A 15,746-nucleotide genomic window follows, 5' to 3' on the forward strand; every position below is an offset into this window, starting at 1 on the left:
ATAATCATCTCTCATACTTCCATTTTTTTTATTATTGACTGCCTTGGTCCGTACAGAATTCACTCCGAAGCTATAGAGCTTAGTGGGTATCCAAACAGCCTTTCCAAAATGACAATAGTTTTCAGGTAAAACGAAACTATTGTTCAGTAATATTTTGTTTCATGTTAGTGCGTATTAGAGGTTATAATATGTCCAATGTTTACAATTCTACACCTCTAGACGTTGTTCACATAATTGCTGTAATCTCGGCACCTTGGAGTTGCATACGTCAGCATCATCCGTGGCAATACTAAATATATAGTAACGATAGTCAATCCTGTATATCGTTGACTCAATTGCTCGCCATTGCTACAATGCCCCTGCGATGAGTAGTCTATGACTCCTCGGTTATAAGAACCTCTTATAGCAACTTTTTTATTGATACGTTTTGGCAAGCGCTATTAGAGTTAAACATCCAGCAAGAGGTGTTCACGGTCAACCAGAAGAAGGATCTGGGAAGGAAATATGTCAAGACTTACATTAGACGTGACTATGATGGCAGCTGGTCCCAGTCCCATGACTAGGTACAACAATAACTCCAACATCTTGTAGCGCTCATGGAAGATCTGCTGGTACGTGATGCCGAGAACAGCCAGCAACCAGATGGCCCAGCGTAGCTCACGCAGCATCCAGCAGGAGAGGGTGCCGACGGTCAGCCAGGGGAAGTAGGAACTGGCGATGAAGATGTAGATCATGGCGCGGTCGCAGCGGTGGAGCCAGTGCTTCATTTTGCTAGAAAAAAAATATGTGTTAGGGAGTTTTGTGGCAAAAGTTGGTTCGTCAAATTAAAAGTGTCGAGAGGAATACTGGCAGCTTGAGTCACTCACGCGACTAGCGTTTTATATTTCAGAGAACCTTAATAGGTCCCCGTTTTCTTTAAAGCACTAACAATGGTAGCAGCAACGAATGCCGTGCACCAACAGATGTCGCGCGAATGACTAAACACATTAAGTTGAATTAAAACGTAAAACAGCAGTTTTCGAAAAGTTTGTACAAAAATTAAGGAAAAAGTTAAATTTGTTTTTATTATTCCTATTTTGTTACCAAGATTTTTTTGATGAATTGAGATTTTAGTAAGTTTTATTTCGTCATTAAGGTTCTCTAGTATCTATATTTTCTTAATTATAACAATTATCCTGTATATATCTTACGAAAGTCGACTTATATTACTAAATGTTGGTAACAAAATAGGATCAATTAAAATTTGCTGATGTGGCTATGTACAAAGTTGCCGGGAACTGCTCAAAATTAGCTTGATGTTCGTTAGGGAAATTGTATTTTGTGGGCAAAAAGCATTACAGCCTGATAAGCTTCTTTATTTCGCGAGCGAGCGCTTTGGGCGTATGCACTGAATGGCGGAATTCCAAAGAAATATAGTTGGGATTGTGATATTTGTGATTACGAAAGTTGTTTTGAAAATAGCAAAAGTACAAAATTGTATGAATTGTATTGTATCGTGTTATTAAAGAAACATGGATGATTAACAGCTTAAAATGTAAGTACCTAAGTATAGGCCACCGGCGCTGTTTCCTATTACGAACCATTAGTCCAATAGTATTTTACCTTTGCAGAACAGACACCAACATTTTTACCTTCACTTGGTTCACCTAGGGGATAACCAAGATGACAATCGTGTCAGTGATATCATTCTTCCCTTACTAAACGCAGACAAGAAGATTTTGAATACAAGCAAAGGTGCTAAAAGTTGAATGAGGGATTCGTCATTCTGGTCATTCATCAAGTAATGTTTCTTTATGAGAAGTGGAATAAAAGGTAACATTTCGTGACTGGCTTTTTGCAACAGTGTTTATTACGAATTCAGGGGTCATAATAAACTGGTGCCTAAGCAATCGGCTCGCATCTCGCATGCACTCGCGTCAGTCGCGTCGCGTAACAAACGTCAAACGGGGCGGCGGTCTAAACTTAGGTAACTCGACGTAATTCTCTCGGCCTTCTGTTCTGACGCACCTACGAAGCCTCAAGAAAGCTTGGATTACGTTTAAACCCGTTTGCTCCCAATGTCACGTTGAACTAGGTTATTATTAGCAAAGTGAATCCAATATCTAACTCCCTTAGAAAAAAAAGTGCCTCGGAAAAATCAAGAAAAATGATTCTCGCTTAGTGACCGGCCACACCAGAGCGTCGCGTGTCTCGGGGCGCGCAACGGACGTCCGCGCCACGCCACTTGAGTGTAATTCAAAAAACGTCTCCTCAGTACATTTTGTATAGGAAGGACGTAAGACGCGCGCGCCCCAGGTGGCGTGGCGGCGGCGGCGCGCCTTACGTCCTTCCTATACAAAATGTACTGAGGAGACGCTTTTTGAATTACACTCAGGTGGCGTGGCGCGGACGTCCGTTGCGCGCCCCGAGACACGCGACGCTCTGATGTGGCCGGTACCTTAGATAGCATATTTACCCAACAATTTTATTTATTTAAACTTTATTGCACAAAAAACCAAAATGTACAAATGGCGGACTTAATGCCTTTGGGCATTCTCTGCCAGTCAACCATCGGGCCAACCAGACACAAGTAAAAATGGTGCATGTGGAGAATGAAAAATAACAATGATAGAATTAATCGAAAACAACTGATCTACTTTATGAAATACTTAATTTTAACACAAATCGTGTGAAAAAATAGCTATGAGTAAAACTATTAACTGAGGCTCTAAGTTTTAATCCTGTGTCGAAAGATGGCTAAATGTACAATTACATTTACTACAAAATTAGCTTCGACAAGAGCCTCTTTATGACTACATTATCTTTGTTCTTACGTATAAAAAGCCATATACATGAGATAATGGTTTGCCGGATGGGTAAGCGCTTGTAAAAGCTTAACCTAGTTTTTAAAGCGACCATTTCAGGGTACTACTAACCGGGGTAGTAAAAGTAAAAATTGCCTCTGGTAGCAGTTATTCGCAGAGTCACTTGGTAAAACATTTAAGACAGAATTGTTCTGAAGTAGGTACCTATTGAATATTCACTAGGATTGGACGCCGAAATCGTAGGATAAAATATTAATGATTTTAGTTTTCGTGCTGGGTGTTAATTTTAAAACTAGTCAACCACTTTCAATCCTAAGCTACTGTAGAACCCTATCGCAGTAAACGTCAAAGTGACTTATATGGCAAAAAAGGTACAGTGTTGTTAAAAAGACAGGGTTCTAGAGCGGCCTAGAGTTCAAATTGGTTGACCGTACCTATTTATAATTAAAATTAGAATATCGTCTATGGCCGTGCCATGCCAATAACGACCAGTTGCCAATTAATCGTCCAAAAAATACAGTCATAACAAACTCAACACATATTTTCATTGCGCTTTTCTTAAGTAGGTACAAGTTAAAAAGAAAATCTCTATCTGGGGCCTATGCAACTTACAATATGACAAGTTGGAAAGAGACTTCCGCCTCTTTCAGTTTTGAGAAATGGGCCCCTGATCTTTTATTTCGTTTAAGTACAAAATGTACCTACACAGAGACGCAGCGCAGACACCTGAATTTTTAAATATTTACCGCTTGAAAAGCTTCAACATTCAAGTTCTAATTGTCACTCGGCTAACAAGAACAAGACATGTACGGAACAGCGATGGAGAGATAATAAACTACGATACCTCATTATTACCTACGTTACGGTCGGTAAACGATTGTACTCTTGGGTGGATACGCGGACCCAGGCGAGAAAGGGATAACGTAGCAATCCTGCCAATCTGAGTAATGAGGGCAACCAATTAACTTACGCCAATTACAATTAAATTAGACGAACGTCGTGCCGGTCCATTGTTAAACCATCACAGTAATTGGAACTGAGGCACCGCTCAGATGTTTACCTACGACCTACCAATACCAACCCTGCCACGTAGGTATAAGTAAAGTGTATTGGCGTGACTTCGAAAACGGGATGGTTTTTAGGTCAGAACGATTCAGTTAGATAATTAATGTGATATACGGCCTTACGTCCTTCCTATACAAAATGTACTGAGGAGACGCTTTTTGAATTACACTCAGGTGGCGTGGCGCGGACGTCCGTTGCGCGCCCCGAGACACGCGACGCTCTGATGTGGCCGGTACCTTACGTCTTTCGTCTTTCCTATACAAAATGGACTGAGGAGACGTTTTTTAAATTACATTCAGGCGGCGTGGCGCTGACGTCCGTTCCGCGTCGGCGGACATGCGTCTCTTGAGTGTGGACGGTCCCTTATATGGCAGCTATTTCAATGAAATGAAAAGCTTGAGAAAAATACTATAATACCCATTTTGTTAACAAAGTCATAAAAGATTGTCAGACAACTTCGCTTCCTTAGCGTCATCAACTCATCAGAAGTATTAGAAGAATGGCATGTCGTAAACGACATTCTTGTGGAATGCCCGTAAAATTCTCAATGTTGTCATATGTCCTACATCTGTACCTTCTCATTTAGAAGTCAGAAACTCCGAGTATATTTAACAATTTACATACAACGTCGTAGAAAAAGGTATCTTTGTATCTTAGATAACCTTCAAGCAATATTAAAAATTCTAGACGATATTACGTTTAGATTGTTTTTGGGTAATGGAAATGTGGAGCATGCCGAGTATGAAGCAAGATTTTGTATTATCATGTCAGGCTATTATAATAACCAATATTCCGGGCACATGTAGGATTATCTTCAAGGATACGAGAGAATCTAGGGCACAAGGGTTTTAAGGGAAAGACTGTAAAGAGAGGCAAGATATGCGTAAATACTAATATTATATATGCCCTATATATAAAGACGTTTATAGCAATCATTCCTTGTTAGAAAAGGGAAAATTATTAAATATGGCAATGGTGGATCTACTTTAGATCTTCCGCATACAACCAGTGAGGCGTAGTAGTTTCAGAATGCGTTACCATTTTTCTGTAACAATGCTTAGTATTTCTTTACCCTTTTATGAAAAGAATAATTTGTAATTAAAGTATCATACGGCGAAGCTCGATATGAAAAGATGGAGAACCCTGATCTAGGCCAACGTTTTCTTTATTGCTTTGCTGGTAGCATTTGAGTTCGTGCAAAGCGTGAATAAGCTCGTGTAGCAGAAAATGGGTTTACCAGCTTCGTCCCACTTACCGCTTTTTCCTACGACGCTTCCTCCTAGCAGCGTAAGTGTTAACATTATAGTATACAGTTGGAAAATGTTCCTAACAAAAGAGGTTAGTGCTGTGTGATCTTCGAATACAATAGGAGACATTGTGGCAGGACTCGTGTTAGTGTTCGAACAATCTTACGCGATTTTGTTGGACATGATTTTGTAGTTCAAGATTGTTCCACATTGGTTATAAGAAATGGAGTTTATAGCCGTCCCGTTTTATATCTAATAATTTGCTGGGACTGGCCTAAAAAGAAAAGCTCGTTGTTGTATTGGATATGTTATCACTAATCATTTCGTCGGCGCAACGCATATTATCGGAGTGCCCAGGTGCTCAAAATGTCTGACGTACTTTTTACATTAATGCCTTGATAGTACAGTCACCGGCATAAATAAGTGATGATTTCTGTACCTTGTCATATTAACGTCTTGTTTAAAATGTCATATGAAATTGTCAAACTATTAAAAGAGACAAGGTACAGAAATCATCATTTCTTTATGCCGGTGACTGTAGGTACGAGCACGATCTTTTTCAGTTATTATATGTGGACCTCTTGATCTCTCCGATATCTCTAACGGTGTAGTTTTCACATCACCGCAGTCCTGATGCAGTTTCCAACACGAGTAAGTCAGTGAATCTACGGCTTTCTAAGAGCTTAAGCTATTTCACTGTGTCAGTTCCACTATTTTACTGTCAGAGTGCTGTAAAATGTTCCTCCAAGTGCAGTTAAAAGTGAGCGCGGTGTAGGAGTTTAATGTTCGCCGTTAATGTTTTATGATGATTAAATTCTTGCACTATCCCGGCCATCGATGGAGAGTGGAGATATATTACCCCCCACCTGTTTGTACTTTTAAGGTAAATTGAATTTGTGCTTTAAGCACTGTTAATAACAGGCAATTTCATTTTAGAATTGGAAAATTGAATTGAACTAAGTATATGTGGCGTTATAAGATTTTATGCAAACAGATTGCGAGCTCTAAGCGCGCGCAATCGTCAACACGCCATGCGCCAGCAGTATTTGAGAGACTTACGTATCAAATGTGAAGCAGCAGCAGAGTAGAAGGAAAGTAGCCGACCGACACTTTAAGCAAAGAGCAGACAGCTCCAGTCCGTATAGGTACATTAGGTACTATGTACGGCCACGGTCGAGTGCGGTGATATCTGCTGCATTTCGCAGCAGTCTTCAGAATGACTTACGTATCAGATCTGCAGCAGCAGACGGAGTGGAAGGTAGTTGACACCGCGAAGAGCAGACACAGAGCCAGTCCGTAAACCACGGCTGCGATAGCCTGTGGCGCGTTGAGCGACCGTGTGAGGAGCTCGCGCGCGCCAAGGGATGCGGGCGCCACGCATATCGCGTGCGTCCATACGTTCGCTACGTTCTCTACCTATGGGCAAAATAGAATAGCTGTAAGTATTACTGTAATTATATATTAGGACATAATACACCCCCAGTGCTACTGAAAACTTTATCGGCGATAATAATTATATCTACCAGTAGAGAGACCACTCAGGGGCCCATTTCTCAAAACTGAAAGTTACAAGATACGAGCGGAAGTCTCTATCCTACTTGTCATTTTAGACATTGACAACAACTTGTAAATTGTAACTTGTAGCTTCGAGAAATGGGCCCGATCGTTCGTCATGGTATGGTAAGACGATATAGGTAGGTACTATTAGTTGGTTTACTCACCCCCTAGATATACAAGTAATACAAGTGTATCGTAAAATCGTAATATAGGTGTGTGTGTGGATTGAGTGAGCACCTTCCGAAAATAAAAAAAAATATGCTGATCATTTAGTAAAAGTTCTAAAACAATTGTAAAACGAATCTCTGAATTTGTAAAAAGATAAATCAAAAGATACAGCCATTAACATGTGCTCACTCAGTTCTCACAAACTACCAACGAAAACAGTGAATATATTCATTTAACATATAATATTTATATACTAACATTTAGTAAAAAATAGGCCAACCTACCTCTATAAATATTAGATCACCTAGTGACGTATTAAATTTTTTACAAATAGTTTCTTATGCTCACTCAATCCACACACTTTTGAAAAGCCGAATTTTGATGAAAAACATAAGATTTAGACCGCTATTATATGTGTATAGTTTAGTAAAAGTGAAATGGGAATTTGTAAAATACAAAACGAACCACTAACGTGTCAGGTTTTTTTATAATAAATTTTTGTAAGTGCTCACTCAGTCCACACGTTTTGAGAAAGTTAAAAAGGTAAATATCTTACGATTTGTAGCACCTAAGACACTCGAAAGTACTTCAACATTTAGTAAAAATTTTTACTAAATATCCACCATCTAATATTTTATATTCGTTGTCTGGTTTTAAAGATATTCAGACATAACTTTTCTCATACAAATGTATCAAGTAGGGTGACCACACTATGTCGGCTCCTGATTTTCCCCACCTTCCCATTGTCATATTGAGATTGGGGAGTTTCATTCAATTTTGATAATAGTTTACCGGATTTGTAAGTGGGAGCGAGAAAAGAATAACTATTTCTCGCTCCCACTTACAAATCCGGTACGCTCATCTGTTAGCGCGATTAGATTACCAGGTTCTGGTTTCTTACTAGTGAAGTATTATATTCTTTGTTTCTTACCAATTATCATTCATGTCCTTTTTAATGCATGCATGTCGATATGGTTATTATCCTGACGTCGATAAAAATTACACAATACACATCATCACTAGGCCAAGAACATAACCTAAAAACAGTTTGCAGATGGATAATTAATATGGTATGTATTAGTTTAATATTATCAAAATTGAACGAACGAAACTCCCCAATCTCAATATGACAATGGGAAGGTGGGGAAAATCAGGAGCCGACATAGTGTGGTCACCCTACTTGATACATTTGTATGAGAAAAGTTATGTCTGAATATCTTTAAAACCAGACAACGAATATAAAATATTAGATGGTGGATATTTAGTAAAAATTTTTACTAAATGTTGAAGTACTTTCGAGTGTCTTAGGTGCTACAAATCGTAAGATATTTACCTTTTTAACTTTCTCAAAACGTGTGGACTGAGTGAGCACTTACAAAAATTTATTATAAAAAAACCTGACACGTTAGTGGTTCGTTTTGTATTTTACAAATTCCCATTTCACTTTTACTAAACTATACACATATAATAGCGGTCTAAATCTTATGTTTTTCATCAAAATTCGGCTTTTCAAAAGTGTGTGGATTGAGTGAGCATAAGAAACTATTTGTAAAAAATTTAATACGTCACTAGGTGATCTAATATTTATAGAGGTAGGTTGGCCTATTTTTTACTAAATGTTAGTATATAAATATTATATGTTAAATGAATATATTCACTGTTTTCGTTGGTAGTTTGTGAGAACTGAGTGAGCACATGTTAATGGCTGTATCTTTTGATTTATCTTTTTACAAATTCAGAGATTCGTTTTACAATTGTTTTAGAACTTTTACTAAATGATCAGCATATTTTTTTTTATTTTCGGAAGGTGCTCACTCAATCCACACACACACTAATATAGGTATCTCATTGCGATAATTGCCAGCTCTTATAGTGATTGCCTGTTATCCTGTATCACATCAGTATTAAAATAATCCTTTCATATTTATGATCAAAACAGCAACAAAAAACGTAGACTGGCTGGAGTATCAAAAGCCTACACCCCATTACATGCACATGCCGTGTCGTAAGTTACCCCTTGAATACGTTATGTTTTGGAGTTTTGCCAAATCGAGTCTATTGTTAGGTTAGAGACTGTCAAGAGACCTTTGATCTCCAGTTAAGAGGCCTTATTCCTAAAGACGAGCGTTTTTTGCAAAATAGAACCTTTTTCATTCAAAATTATAAAGAAACTATAAATGATTATTAAAAAAATGATAATGTTCCTAAAAGTACATATCTTAAACATATCTTTGTGCTCCGAAGATCGTTACATATTCGACAATGAGCCGACTTTTACCCTGTAGTCATATTCTAAACCGATTTTGGGAGCCTAAAGAAATCGCGAAGATAAGCTATTTAGTCCTGAATGGATTCGAGGGATTAAAATGTACAAATAATTCTCGAAATAATTATGTTGCTATATTATCTAAAAATCTAAATTATATTTAGACTTAGACAGTGAAAAACAAACTTAATGAGCAGTCACAGCCGTCACATGCCTTATTTATGATCAAAATCTTGAGTTATAATAAGAGAAATGAGCAAAAGATATGCCTGTCGAAGTTACATAATCAAATAATTTATATGTAAACAAATTGTATGCGGGCTCCCAGAAAAACAAACTGGTTGTTAGGAAAAGTGCGTATGAATAGCAATGTGACAAAGTTACGAACTTAAACACACGAATGAAACTTTCTACTTTTAGAGTTATGAATGGGACTTCTTCCTATGTGACCTTAGAAATATAAATATGGAACATGACTAAAATATTCCACTTTTACTTATCTACTGACTCTACCCAACTAACAAAAATTAGTCTTATAGTGGCTTATAATGCCAAAAATAGTACTCTTTTAATAACCTTGTAAACCCTTTACAAGAGGGCATTTGGGCACACCTTATAAGGCCAAAAACCTTATATCCCCCTTGTAGTTGCTATATTATTAGCTTTCTTATCTTGTACGTGCTTTATTATGGCATGCAATAAGAAAGTTAACCTTATAATGGCAAGAAAAGTGCTTTTAAAAGGCTAATGTACTAATAAGAATCATATTTAAAGCTTTAATAAAGGCAATTATACTTGTAAGAATCATATTCAAAGCTTTAATAAGGGCAATAGCTCTTGTACACGTTTTGTGATCATTAGATATAAGGGAGTAAAACTCATAACGGCGAAACAGGATGCTGTTTTAAAAGTTTATTGTGCTTTTCGTAGTGATTTATGTGTACATCATCATCAAGTCATCCATTTTGCAAGTTAGTAAACGGTAAGTTAACTTTTACATATTACAATTATTTGCTTATTTATTATGAAAACTGTGTGGGAATACAATTTCATGGTGAAATGTGATATAAAATGTGTTGTATTATTAATGCGCCCTTGTATTTCAACGGTTTTGTACTAAAAATGCGGTTAATTAATTTTGACATGTCTTGAGCAAGGCTGTTATAAGAGTAAAAGCAGTAAGCACATCATTTACAAATACTATATAAGAGTAAAAACTTTATAATAGCCACCGGTGTTACTTATGATTCGCCATTTTATATATCTTTAGGGTTCCTTCTCACAATTAGTGAAATCCCGAACCTTACCATCTAGTTAAATATTTGTAACGGATACCAGTTAAAAATTCATAACGTTATCGTTAGAGAGCAGATTTCAGGTAGCGATTTAAATATTAATATGAATATGACTCGCATACAATATTTATTATTTTTTCTACACACGAAAAAATGTATGGAAACATAAAAGTAAAACCCTTTTTGGATGCTTTTGTGAATATTGGGCAAAAATTATAATGATAATAAATAAAAATAAATAAAATATTTATTTATACTTATTTCTTTAATATTTCTTCTGCGCATTGCACAGTAAAAACTTCTATTACGGCTCAAAGAATATAAAAATGAAAATAATTCGCTTCTTATATATATTTAAATTGAAAGTCCATTATTTAGAATAAAATACTTTTTTTTAAATGTAGTTTGTTGAAAAAATAACATTAATTTAATCTAATTATTCAGTGAAGTTTGTGGTGTGCGATGTAGGTAATAATAATAGATTATAAACCATATGACATGTATTTAAAAAATTGCACTAGTCATATCCATATTAATATTTAAATCGCTACCTGAAATCCGCTGTCTAGTTATCATGTACTTGGCGCAAACCTTTGAAATTGCATTTTTGTTCGAAAGACCGTTCTTTTTAAACCGGTATTTTGGGGAACGCTTTGATAAAGGTTTGGTTCGATTAACCGGCATAGAACAAAATAAAACCGTGTAGTCCGCAGCATGTCAGGTAATACTGATATTTTCAATATTTCATTAGGAAGTTATACCTAGAATTTTCAATTTAAAACAAACTTGTGCTTCGGAATATTTAATCTTCTGGTGCCTTATTTTATTACTTCCTATTGATTTATTGTAAATGCTGAGTCAAATACTCTATTTGATATTTATTATTATGGTTATTGTTACAGAATCTGTGGATGAGATACATAGTCAGCCGTTTTTAGTGACGTGAAGATGACAACTCTTCTCCTCCTCTTAGTAAGTAAGTGCTATTGAAAACCACAGACGATTTCAGTACCGCCATCACAATGGACTTTGTGTCGATAACTATAAACAGCCTAGCCTAAGAGTTCAAATAAATATTTTTTTTTTTATTACAGATGAACTACAAAACGGCACATATTCTGATGGAGAAAATCAGTCACAATCATTACTTATACCCAAAAATAAGCCCGGAGTGGTGGATCAAAAAACATGCAAAATGGAAGAGGACGCAGGAAATAGTTTAGGTTGTAAGAAAATCACACCAAGCAAAGATGGCGCTGATAATTCAAAACAAGAAAACGAAAATCAATATATCTTTTGTGAATTTGATGAAGACCTCGATAAAAGAAACTACTTATTATTTTGGAAATTTACTGATAGGTTAATTACAATTTCTACCACCGTGTAGGCGCTCTGAAGAATATATTAATATTTTGAAGTATGTAGACTCATTGAAACAGCAACATCGTGAGCAATAGAACTGAAAATATTAATCTTATAAAGTTACTTGTATCGGTTTGGTTTCGTTGCACATAAATAAATATCTTAAAAACAGTGAGTTTGTCTTTATTTGTCCTCAATTTTAATCTGTCTTAGTCCCAAAAGGACTACATATAAAATCGGTTTCTTCTTAAAATAGCCGAACATTGTATTCACTTATTCAGATCGTCCAACATTCACAATGATAATCCGCAATAAAAGATTTTTTTTTATTTTAGACCAAAGTCCATAAAGTAAGGAATACACTTTTGGAACTTATTCTAATAAAGTTAATCTTAAAAATGAATATTAGTAGGTACTGATGGATAAAAAAACTGAGTGCCTTGGTAATAGTCTCATAAACGCTCAGTTATGTATAATTGGCCACCTCCGAGTGCATGCTAGTCTGGTATAACCGGTGGACACTCTATTTAATAATGTAAACATTGTAAAACATGGAAACAATGGACCAGTTACATTTGCCCTCCAGTCGAGATCTGCCCCGCGGCCCCGCTGTATATACCTTAACATTTTTCACCGCAGAGCTACAGACACCTTAAATAAGAACAAAAACTATAATTATTAAGCTAAATCCAAACTCAATTCATCATAATCATAATAATCATAATCATAATCATTTATTGTATAATATTTTAAATATCACATGTCATTTAACGATATACCTGTATTACTGTCACTGCTGCTTGCCTGCATATTCTTATAATTATTCCATAATGGCATCCTCTACGGAACCACTAATCGATAAGTTGGGATCAGATTGTTCACATTCGCTGGATTTTCAAAATGACGAATCAAGTTTTATAAAAACTATTAATACGACACTTTCAAGAATAATGCCTTTATAATTATTGTATAAGAGAAAATGTATTGCTTTAATTCTTTTAAACACTTTATAAAATGCTATAATTTGTTTGCTGGATAGACGTTTTATAATATGCTCCTATGAGGCATAAAGCATCATAGTTATCTTATGCATTACTTTTATAAGAATAATTGGCCATTACAAAAGCTTTTATAGTGCTTTGAATATTATACAGCGAAAAGGCATTTTAAATGGCTTCTATAAGAGTACATATTTTTAAACCCTTATTGCAGTCATATAAATTGGACTTATTAACGTGTACATGGCCAAGTTATAAGAGTAAATGTACTATTGGCCAAATCCTTTTATAATGAGCTACTATAAGAGTAAATATTTTTAAATCCTTATTGCAGTCATATAAATTGGACTTATTAATGTGTACATGGCCAAGTTATAAGAGTAAATGTACTATTGGCCAAATGCTCTTATAATGAGCTACTATAAGAGTAAATATTTTTAAACCCTTATTGCAGTCATATAAATTTGACTTATTAACGTGTACATGGCCAAGTTATAAGAGTAAATGTACTATTGGCCAAATCCTCTTATAATGAGCTACTATAAGAGTAAATATTTTTAAACCCTTATTGCAGTCATATAAATTTGACTTATTAACGTGTACATGGCCAAATTATAAGAGTAAATGTACTATTAGGCCAAATTCTCTTATAATGAGCCGCTATAAGGAACTCTGGCATAATGAATGCTATTTTAAAACTACTATGAGTGTTTAGCCCTTATAGATTGATTTTATAAGGATGTTTTGTTTGTTGGGTATTTACCTAAGTATTTATTACAAGTTTTCGGTTAAGGTACAGCGGGGCAAATTTCGACTGGAGGACAAATGTAACTGGTTCCTTTTTTGCATGTTTGCATTATTAAATAGTGTCCACCGGTTATATATGGTAGGAGTGTTCAGTGGATACATAGTAGAACTTAACATCATAGTGTAATAATGGAAAAAATGGATCAGTTACAATTGCCCGCCAGTCGAGATTTGCCCCGCTGTACCTTACATATTATACTAGCTTTTGCCCGCAGCTTCGCTCGCGTTAGAAAGAGACAAAAAGTAGCCTATGTCACTCTCCGTCCCTTCAACTATCTCCACTTAAAAAATCACGACAATTCGTCGCTCCGTTTTGCCGTGAAAGACGGACAAACAAACAGACACACACACTTTCCCATTTATAATATTAGTATGCAAGTATGCATTACTCGTATGTAACTCAGGTTGTTTATAACATATGAATGGCCCATTCAATAATTTGCCGTAATTTTTGACTGTTTTTTCAAATAGTTTTTTTTTGTTTTAGTTATCGCGATAAAGAAACACAAAATGGATAAGTTTAAATTTTCAGATATGGTCAATTTTATACATATGTTACTACATGTACAACAGTGTACTACTACATGATATGGTATGCTCATCTGATAATGGTGACAGAAGGTGCCAATTGAAACTCTGTGATAAAACTACACAAAATATTTGTGATTGATGAATTGAATATTATTTGCTCTTGGGATGAAAATTACAGATAGCGATAAAAGCTTGTGTCAAAAATATATTACGAATTGGACTTTATTTTGTATAATATAACACATTATTACATATCGTGGGCGTAACAAATTTGACGCCCTTGACGATACAAAGGGACCGATCGAAGCCGGGGTCTCATTGTCCTTTGTGCGAACATCAAACGCAAAATGTCATGTGTCATATGTTCGAACGGATGTCTATATCGACAATATCGCGAGATGACCCGTACTGCAATATCAACATATAGGTCAAACATACAAATAGATAAACTTTAGGTATGGGAACTTAGTATATGACTCGATGATGAGGCGAACATTATGTCAACAGTGTTATATTATCAGTCATGCATAGGGAGGGTAGGATTGCCTAGTAAAAGTCTACATATTCACAAATGAACACCACAAGAAAAAGCGTTCAATAGTTTGAGTTTTATTGCCAACATATACTGACAGATATAGACGGATACTACTTTATTTTATAATATGTATACGGATACGCGAGTCATGCGGTTATCAGAAAGAATATAGCGAAGAACGAAGTACCTAAATTGCAGGCATCTTTCTTTTTACTCCAGTAAAAAGCACCTATTTAGGGACATAGAGAAAAGAAAAATGCCCGTATTTTTGGAATATCGGTGTTTGCGGTAGGCCCTCAAGAAATGTGCCTTACACAAGTAAAACGAGATTTCGGAAGAATCCAAGTTGTATCCGGACTCCGGAGTATTCCGGAGAACCTAGCAACAGTAGCAACCCTTGTTACCTACGTGTATGTATAGATATTGTATGTCGCTAGGCTATATTCGTCGCGGGGCGGAGCACATAATGGAATTATTGTTCTTGTATGATATAATATGGCTGCGGTTTCATTCCGCAAATACCAGAGGTCGTTGCTATGCTATAGTGCCCTGACTATGTGTAGGAAAATAACAGCATCCCCAACAGGTTACTTACTAGAATCAAAAATTACATACATTTTCCGTGAAGTTTACACTGTCGAGTTCACGTATTGTAAAACGTCGAATACTCATGGTACTCATGGTAAGTAGTGTACTAAGTAGGTATTTACCCATTCTCGGTATAGTCAATCAATTGGAACCCTAGCCCACTCTACAACTATGTCAAAATGACAAGCAGTAAGAGATTTCTTAAAAACTGAATATCTGGGCGACCGAGCTTCGCTCGGTTCTGTTTCGTATCCTTGACCTGTGTCGCCATCTAGTTCGAAAATATATAGTACCTACATCGATCAATCGAAAGAACTCTCAGTCTTAACAACACAACTACTCCACACGAGATGGCGCGCGTTTCGTCATAAAAGCTCAGTGTATTTTTCTATTCGTGTTAGCCTTGACCTGTGTCGCCATCTAGTCTTTGAAGTAAATAATACTTACATCGACCGAAAGACTTCTGTCTCAACAGTACAACTACTCCACACGAGATGGCGCGCGAAGAAAAACGCGTGAAAAC

At 36.2% G+C, this 15,746-nt stretch overlaps 1 protein-coding gene across 1 annotated transcript in view; it reads right to left on the bottom strand.

Annotated features, from left to right (window-relative positions):
- LOC125231205 (monocyte to macrophage differentiation factor) overlaps positions 1-15,746 on the bottom strand; it is a 64,466-nt gene that overhangs the window by 20,386 nt on the left and 28,334 nt on the right. Inside the window, exons 2-3 of the mRNA XM_048136581.1 lie at positions 6,342-6,532; positions 519-771 (exon numbers count right to left, since the gene is read on the bottom strand). Of these exons, the coding sequence (XP_047992538.1) occupies positions 519-771; positions 6,342-6,532 (444 nt within the window). The remainder of the gene's footprint in view (positions 1-518; positions 772-6,341; positions 6,533-15,746) is intronic.

This window comes from Leguminivora glycinivorella, chromosome 11 (genome assembly GCF_023078275.1).
Source record: "Leguminivora glycinivorella isolate SPB_JAAS2020 chromosome 11, LegGlyc_1.1, whole genome shotgun sequence".
In the NCBI taxonomy this organism is placed as follows: Eukaryota; Metazoa; Arthropoda; class Insecta; order Lepidoptera; family Tortricidae; genus Leguminivora; species Leguminivora glycinivorella.